General features: G+C 37.2%; 1 protein-coding gene across 2 annotated transcripts; it reads right to left on the bottom strand.

Moving 5' to 3' along the window:
* Positions 1–175: 175 nt before the first annotated feature.
* Positions 176–8,835, bottom strand: LOC111666253 (class I histocompatibility antigen, F10 alpha chain-like). Of its 2 annotated transcripts, none has more exons than XM_023421545.2 (6): positions 8,651–8,835; positions 3,952–4,224; positions 3,348–3,638; positions 2,080–2,364; positions 1,202–1,330; positions 176–228 (listed from the first exon to the last, which is right to left on the bottom strand). In XM_023421545.2, the coding sequence occupies exons 1-6, from the start codon at positions 8,721–8,723 to the stop codon at positions 191–193; spliced, it is 1,089 nt and encodes a 362-aa protein (XP_023277313.1). In that variant the 5' UTR covers positions 8,724–8,835; the 3' UTR covers positions 176–190. The 2 variants fall into 2 exon arrangements, with proteins under 2 accessions (XP_023277313.1, XP_023277318.1); XM_023421550.2 differs by lacking the exon at positions 8,651–8,835 and adding an exon at positions 5,986–6,154.
* Positions 8,836–9,040: the final 205 nt, after the last annotated feature.

Below are 9,040 nucleotides of genomic sequence, written 5' to 3'. Positions count from 1 at the left end.
ATATATATATATATATATATATATATATATATACACATATAAACACACACTGCACTTTATTTTGACTCAGTCCCACACACACCGCCCTGCTCCCCAAATACTAGAGCATCAAATATGGATCAATATGCTGCTGAAAATAGTCCCAAACAGATGCACTATTTCTTCCTGTTTGAGTGATATTTACTCCAAACTACAGATGGTGTCTGGTGTATGTCTTGCCAGCACCTCCTGTAAACAAACACTACATTAACACACTAATCAACAACTGCATTTATTTCAATTCAAAACATACACATCCATTTTGTTAAATTAGGAAATTCTGGGTTCCACTGTGTCTATTTAAAAATACATAATGCTAACTAATGTTTCATTGGCTCTTTTGCTTAAAAGAGGAAGCAGTCTGATGTACTCCATTAGCAAAAGAAAATCCTTAGTAAAATGATATGTTATCTCTTTGTGTTCTTTAGTGGCATTTCAGGGGAAATGTACTACAGGTGGTAGGAGTTAATGTATGTATCTGAGAAGGAGAGAACAACAGAAAAATACAGCTAACTGCGACGTAGAAACTAATCACTCGGACGCTCCCAGTACAAACTTATGTTCATGTAAGAGACTGTAAGCTAAGTGAACCTTCAGCTCAGTGAATGAAAGGTAAGAAACGCCGTTCCTGCTTAATGATTCATAGGAGTGTGATTCAATGTGACCTCTGATGTCCATAATAAAATAATAACAGACCTTTGCTCCTTATAACCAATGACACATTTTCCTGCTTATGACACAGATGACTAAAATGTACAACAAGCTTCTCTTGGTGTGAACACTTTGAATGTACAGTACTCTACACTATCATAGTGTCATTCTGAATATGTTTGATTGTTAACATTGCTATGAAAAGCGCTGACCTCAGTATTCCATCAGTTCAACAGAGATGGAAAAAGAGAATTACTTTGTCATTAGTGTTGACAATGAGTCAACACTGTATTTTAATTTATTGAGAGGTCTTTGTAACCTCACTGATAACACCCCACATTAAGTGAGGTGGACAAAATGAAACTCCTGTGATTTCTGTCTTGACTTCAGTGAAAATTGAACATTATAATCTTTAAAAACATATATTTTTTTAATAGTTGTTTTATTAGACTGCATTATTATTGGTTGGGTGTACCTAAAATATTTACTGCTGAGTGTATATTAGACCTACCAAATTTGCCTTTTTTGTACAACACAGCCAGCACTGCTGCAACCACAAGAAGCAAGATGATCACAGGCAGAGCCACAGCTACACCAATGGTAGCACCGTCAACTCCAGGCTCTGGAGGAATCATGTGATCTAAAACACAGAAAACATTCACATTAGTTTTATATTCAGTATTCTTCATTCAACATTATTTCTAATTGTTAGGTTCAATTTACCATGGTGCCAATGTATGCTACGGCTCTGCCGATGTTCAGTGACAGTAATACTAATATTTAATTACATAAATTATGTAAATAATGTTTCTTCTCAGTAAGTACACACTTTGTCTCATATAACTGCTGACTGTGATATGAAAAATTATTAATCCAATCACATCTTCAACAAAGGCAAACGTGTTAGACATAGTAATCTCCAGGGGAAGATTTAAGTTACTGCAGTGAATTGTTATGGATGTTTGTCTGGTTATCACAACTTGAATCTCAGTTGTATAAGTTTGGTTGTATAGGTTTCCCCATCTTTTTTTGTTCTATTTAACCTTAATGTTGCTATGTCGACACGCTCTCTGAAGTTGAGTCACTGTCACTTATAGAAATTATGGCTAAAGCTAACAGAAATTCCCAAGTGAAAGTAAACCTGGATTATCCTTCAGGGCTAACTAGTCTTGGGGCTTCTTTGTGGCTCAAGACATATTCAACCTTTATTGGCGAGGTCATTTCTATCATTCAAATTTTGACGTGTGGATTGTGATCAGAAAATGGATATAATGCAGCACTGCACTGGGCAAACAGCACTGAACGCACAAGTCTGATTTAAAAGAAAGAAAGAAAAAAAAAAAACCTGACAAACAACAACAAAAAAATCACTAAGAAAAATATTCTTACCCCATCCCCTCTCAACTTGTACACCAGATGCTTTATGAATGACTTCACAGGTGTATGTAGACTTGTCAGTTTTTAGAATCTCCACACTGTCTCTCCTCTGGTAAGTGTTGTCTTGATTTGGTCGAACGCCCGAGGTTGTTAATCCATCATCTCCATAGAGAACACGGCCGTTCCTTTTGATCCACACGTCGATGTCTTTTGGGTAGAAACCTGTGGCCAGGCATGTCAAAATGATGTTCGTCTTAACCTTTGAGTTCTTTGCAAACAGGTGGACTTCAGGTGGAGCTAGAAAGAGAAAGCATACCGTGAGTTTCTGTTTGCATGGTGGTTACGTAGCAATATGCTACAGACCAATATCACCACATGATAACTGTGCCATTGATGTCCTCATAATAAACTGAATGACTCATTATAAATATAATCAATAGCTGTAACTACTACTACAAAATGAAATCGGCACAATACACAATTTTAATTATAACACAAATATGACAAAAAAAGTCAAACACCACTGCTGTGACATATTTTATCATTTTCAGATTTCTTCCGAACCAATTTTAAGGATCATGGTTGTTACTACGGTGTTCCCTAGGGTTGGATTATGATTATGGTTCTGTATTGGATTTGGTTTGCTGAGGGCTAAACCTAAATGGATTCATTAAGGTACTGAAATGTTTTGGATTTGATAAAATACCATTTAACCCTAATCCAACAACCGTGTGTTGATGGAAAAATGTTTCCACATAGGGAGCTAATAACTTCCCCTCACAAATAATACAAGCCAGGAAATGGCCATAAGTAAACACCCCTTTGGAAAGTGTAAGTAATTATTAATAATTAACCGCCATGTTCAACATAAACACAAGGAGACTGGACAAGCTGGTCAAAAAGGCTGGGTCTGTGCTTGCCAGGAGTCTGGACTCACTCAGGACTGTTGTGGAGAGACGCATGCAATGTAAGATGGAGGCCATCTTGGACAATACCAACCATCCTCTCCACAACATTCTGGCAGGACAGAGAAGCAGCTACAGCAGCAAACATCTCATCTCACTGCGCTACAGAACAGAGAGGTTCAGGAGATCCTGTGTTCCCACTGCCATCAGGCTATACAACACCTCAGCCAAAGGAAGTGGACTAATTTAATTATTATTTGTCTATCTGTCTATCTATCCATCTAGTCATTTTTGACCAGTTAATCCCTCTATTATTAATTTATACTTCTAGTCTAATAAATTGTTATAGTAATGAAAAACAGAAATCTTTCTTACAGGCTGCTTTTAGCTGTTTTTGTCCATATGTCATGAACTTGGTCAACCAATCCATACACTCGTTCTCCAGGTAGCCTTTGGTGTACTCTTTTAGGACATCAACACCATCCCACTTCCTCTTGGTGAGGACTGCCTCAGGAGTCGGGGCGACCCACACTGAGTGGGTGTCATCGAAGGCCAGGAAGTTGTCTCCATCGTAGCTGTACATGTCCATACCACGAATGAACTTTAACTTGCCATCTTCCTGCAGGTCTCCCTCACAGCCGTGCATCCACTGAAGGACATGGACGTCTGCAGAGCAGGACAGTGAGACAAATGAACAACAAAGAAACGGATATAATCGCCAGACAAGATGAAGAAGAGGTCAAATTTAAATATTTGTGATTTTCTGATTAATCATTGAGAGAAGTCACAATGCATTTGTCACAAGAATAAAACACAGGACACATTAAGAAATCTCATAAAAAAAACAATATTGGTTTCAATAAAGCTCAGCTTGATTTTTAGCAAGTGTATTTATGTATCATATATTATATTTGGTCCTAATTATTCATCGAAATTAATCGACAGACCAGCCTGGCCCCTCACATTTCACAGGCCCTACCTGTATCATTCTGTTTCATTCGCTCCATCAGGATGCCAATGTTGACATTGAACCACTGCTGCTTGCTCTGGCGGGACTGTGTGCCTTTCTCCCAGTAATCAATGGGAAGCTTCTCTTTCATCCAATCCTGCTTGGGAACTTTCTTCTGGTTATCACTGTCATAGTAGTCAATCATCCTGCTGTCCATCAGACCCATGGCTGTGAAGTCATGGATACCGGGGAGTCCGACAGGTTTGGAGAGGGCCGTGTAGATGTAAGTGAGGGAATGCTTCTCTGGAAATCACACAGGAAGGAAAGACAAACAGATATTTATTACACAAGGCAGATAAGCACCAATAGATTTGATTAGCATGTTTTGGATGGGTCCTTATTTACCTATTTACTAGGCAAGAACCCTTGAAAGCACATCCAAATATTTACATTCAGCCCAAATTAAAACATTTGGACACCTGCCTTTGGGATTTCAGTCAATGAACAACCACCAAACTATAAGTTAAAAATACCCAAGCATGTATTACACCAAAGTGAAGAATTTTATTGAACTAAATGTTGTCAGACCTGATGACATTTAGGGAACTTACAGAAAATAAAGCTTGCACTAATTGGCTATGTCTCCATTTATTATTCCACTCTGGGCCTGTCTCCACTTCCTCTATCTGTTGTTTCAGATTCAAAGCCAACTGCAGAGTTGTATAATTGTGACTTCATGACATTACAGTGGCTGCAATAATTTTACAGTGGCAGACCGCTGATGCAAAATGCACGTAGCAGGAACACCAGGTTCTTTTCCTCTCAGACATGTGTAAGACTGTCACTAAAATCAATGCTGCTGCTGTTATACTGAATTTGCTGAGAGCCCATTAGAAAGCTATTTTATTTTGAAGTAAAGAAATGGCAAAAATAAAAAGTTTGAGCTATATTCTTTATTTAGGTAAAAAATAAATGATGATGGTCGATATAGCATTATTATATTTTATTAACTCTCAAATATTTACATCAGTATCACCCTAAAACTCCAGTTAGACAGAAAACAAAGAACGGGAAAATCAAACTCAGGGAAGAAATTTGTTTGACTCGCCAGATCAGAGATATCCTAACAATGCTGTCTGTCCGCCTCAGCAACACCAGTCAAAGGGCGGTGTTCGTAAATCAAGCCAAAGACCTTAAAGAGCAATAAACACCCATACTTAGAACAATGTGACAGCGTCATGTTTACCTTCTGATTTTGAACACTCAGAATATGACTTCATAACTTCTTAAGAACATTAGTTTCAAATGGTAATCAATAAGCAGCAATAATTTGAAGAAGAACATAATTTTTACACTACTGTTGACAATACTTAAAATAAAATAAAAAATGTTAAACTTATACTTTCATGTATTTTCTCCACTTTACTTGTATGCTAGATGTCATTTACAACGAAACTATTTGCCAATTAACCAATCAGTTGATTGCTACTATTTTGATATTCAGCCAATTATTCGAGTAAATCTTCAAGCACAAATACCAAACAATCCCTGTTACTCCATTGTGGTTAACTGCTGCCTTTCTTAGTTTTATATGATGGTAAATTAAATATCTTACAGGTTTTGAACAGCTGGTTTGACAAAGTAAACAATTTAAAATTTTTAGCCATCTTCTTGAGCTTCAGGAAAATTATATTAGTCACCACACTGACAAGCCCTGATATATTATTGTTTTAGCTTTTAAGTATTTGGAGCGCCAAAATAAGCTAAGTCATACAGTGGTGAACAGCCTTTGGGTTCACATGCAGCGTTAACGACATGCTGGTCTGACAATTATTTTACATTTGGATTAAGTCGATTAATTTCCTCTTTCCCGTCTGTTTTATGTAGCAGGCCTATATAATAAATATACATTACTAAACCAGACAACAACTAACCGTCTATATTCATATATTAAACTCAAATAACCAACAGAAGTGAGAGTTTTTTAAAGACGTCACAACTGTCTCTGGTTTACTTTCACTTTTAAACTGAAGCACATTAATGTGTCCAAAAATGTTCACTTACCGCTATTTACCGTCAATCCTGTCCCCAAAAGGACAAAGATCGCGGTGAGAAACATTTTGAACCAAATGCAGTCTCTCCTCTCGTTTATAAAACTCGTTTTAAGCGTTTTATCCGCCGCTTGCTCTGGGTTTTTACTCTGCGTCTGTCCGCGATAAACGACGGTGTATTTCCTGCTTCTGTCGCCTGCCTGACTGTTTGACGGTGCGTTCAAGGCTGCTCGTAAAGTAAAGTGACACATTCCACGCAACCAATTTTTCAACGACTTTTTTTTGCTACATGGGATCATTTCATTCACATAACTGACTACAGTTGAAACGATTAGTCAATTAATTGATTGACGGAAAAATAACTGACAACTATTTTGATAGCTTAATCATTTTAGTCCTTTAGCAAAAACATCCAAACATTTAGTGGTTTCAGCTTCTCAAATGTGAATATTTTCTGCTTTTCGATAACATATATGATTGTAAACTGAATATCTTCAGGTTCTGGACTTTTGATCAGATAAAATAATCGATTTTAAGACCACAACTTGGACTCACATAAATTGTGAATGGCAGTTTTTCAATATGTTATGGACTCACCTATTTGAAAAATAACCAACAGATTAATCAATGATCAAAATCCTTATTTGCAGCCCCATAACTGACACACCAAATAAAATTAAATATACATACATCCCTTTGCAATTTTCTACCCTGTACTATTTTAGACTAGTAATTTAAAACATTAGTGGTAAAGTAATCCACCTCACCAGTACCATTAACCACCTCCACTAAGAACACAAAATAATTAAAGCTGCAACTATTAGTCAATTAATAGATTAGTTTATCATCAGAAAATGCATCACCGGCTACTGTTAATGTAATTCTCTACTAACTACATTGATTATGAGGTGATATGTGTATGGATTTGGGATGCTGACCACCTCTGCACACTAAGTACATTTTATCAGACTCACCAACATACCCTTTTCACAGCAGACATGTCATAACAGGTGTTACAAATAATCTTAATAAAAACTGCAACCTATTTAGGCGTCCCAGTCCTGGGGCCCCGTTAATGTGCCTGCTGACTTAGCAGTATGTTTACTGGGACACCTTCTTGTCTGACAAGTCAACATGTCTGATAGCTTTCATGTGAGAACAATACCAGACGCATATCAAACTATATTGTCTCTGACTTCATTTGAGTGAAGCTCTCAGCACACAAGTGACCACTGTGCACATGAAAGCTTCGCAGTGACAAGGACCTGTGAACACACCACTGCCATTTCCTGGTTATTAGTTCTGCCTGTGGTTTGTTGTTTTGAAGTGATCGTGTTCCTTATCAGGTTGCTACTAACCTCGACCTATGTCAGGAAGTGAAGCAACAGGTCTGCAATAGTCTGTAATACATGACAGACTGACTGTTTTCACTGCACTGAAAAATGTGCAATAAAGACTACATAATATTCCATACATACAGTATAACTAGGCTGAAACTAATAATTATTTTAATTGTGGATTAATTTGATGATTATTTTCTCAATTATTCAACCTGTTGTTTTCTCTATAAAACATAACACAGTTCCCCAGAGCCCTGGCCCTGTCCTTAAGCAGCTGTTTTTGTTCCTTCAACATTTCAAAGGTATTTATTTTACTGCAGTGTAAAACGGGTAATTTGTACATTGTAGAAGCTTTAACCATCAAATGTTTAGCATTTTCCTCTAGAGAAATGTCTCAAAAGATTAATCAGTTAACTAATTAGTTGTTGATCAAGCATTTGATACCTCTAGGTTCTCAACCAGAAAAATTTGCTTATACTTACTTTGTATTAAAGGCATTTCATGACGTCAACATTATGATGGGACTTTTCTTATATTTCAGCTCTACATACAAGACATTATTAAAATTAAACATGTACCAGTAGGAATAAAATGTTACTATTAAACTGTGCAAACAACAGCGAAAGTGCATATAGAGATAAATGACACATATTAAATCAGCCACACTTCATTCACGTCAATAAGAACAAAGTGCAAGGAGTGCTGCTTGGATATGAAAAATAAACCTTATAAATGGAAGAGCCCAAAGGTGGCCATTATATACTTGCCTTGATGAAGGCCTTATGGCTGAAAAGCTAGGCATGTTTTTATTGTTGTAGTGAAGCCATGAGAAAATAAAGGCTTTTTAAATCACCACCGTCTAGAGTGCTTCAGATTTTGCCAAGAACTCAGTCAATAGGAACTTGAAAGTGTAAGCTTGTGTGTGTGCATAGACTAATTATAATTTATGTAACTATAGCCTACATGATAATATCACGTTATAAACAGTTTGACTGAGTGGTGTAAACATTAGTAATGACTTTACATTTGAGCTTACCATGTGAGTAACTTTTAATATTTCTTTTTAGCATCACAATCCTAAACTGCTCACATTAATATCTGACAGGAATCAACGTGTAGCTGGACCTGAAGATATTACTGGATGGGAAAGGTCCAAAACTCATCAGAAATGTAACACGGCGTTAGAAGGAGCTGGTAGACAGCATCATGTCTTCTGAAATACGTCCATATATATAAACCGTTGACATTAGTTAGATGTAACTGTAAACTGCTGTAAAATGGAGGCAACACGTCTATTTACTTTCGTTTTTGAAATTTGACCGACAACAGTCAACTTACCGCCTCCAGCTGGCTCCAAATTCTGCCACATTAATGGCAGAAACAGAAATATCCAGGTCGATGCTCGAGTCATGGTTTTCAAACGACAAAACGTCTGTTAAAAAGGAGAAAATAAAACACCTCTCTGAAGGACAGGAGTGTGCGTCTTGCCTGCTGTTCTCTGGCTGGTGTCAGTACTGCTTCTGCGCGCTTCAACCAATCAAATAATTCAGAACAAGTTGCCAGGCAGATTTCATCGAATCAGGTTTCGACAGACAGCGCAGAGAGGAAGAGGCGGACTGATCCCTGAAGATAACCGCCATGAAGGAACTCTAGTGGTGTAATCGTTATTCAGATCTTTTACTTAAGTAAAAATGATTTACAACAGTTTAGAAATACATCAAAAGCAGT

The sequence above is a fragment of the Seriola lalandi genome, unplaced genomic scaffold (genome assembly GCF_002814215.2).
Source record: "Seriola lalandi dorsalis isolate HSWRI2012SDOR001 ecotype SW California unplaced genomic scaffold, Sedor1 jcf7180002002764, whole genome shotgun sequence".
Classification (NCBI taxonomy): domain Eukaryota; kingdom Metazoa; phylum Chordata; class Actinopteri; order Carangiformes; family Carangidae; genus Seriola; species Seriola lalandi.
Note: the sequence above shows the minus strand (reverse complement) of the source record. Positions and strands in the feature narration are given on the sequence as shown.

Excerpts from the sequence above, each read along its gene's own strand:
- LOC111666253 (XM_023421545.2), bottom strand. The coding sequence starts at position 8,723 with ATGACTCGAGCATCGACCTGGATATTTCTGTTTCTGCCATTAATGTGG. Across the intron at positions 4,225-8,650 it reads TTTGGAGCCAGCTGGAGGCG|AGAAGCATTCCCTCACTTAC; the intron begins GTAAGTTGACTG and ends TGTGATTTCCAG. Across the intron at positions 1,331-2,079 it reads ACAAGTTGAGAGGGGATGGG|ATCACATGATTCCTCCAGAG; the intron begins GTAAGAATATTT and ends TCTGTGTTTTAG.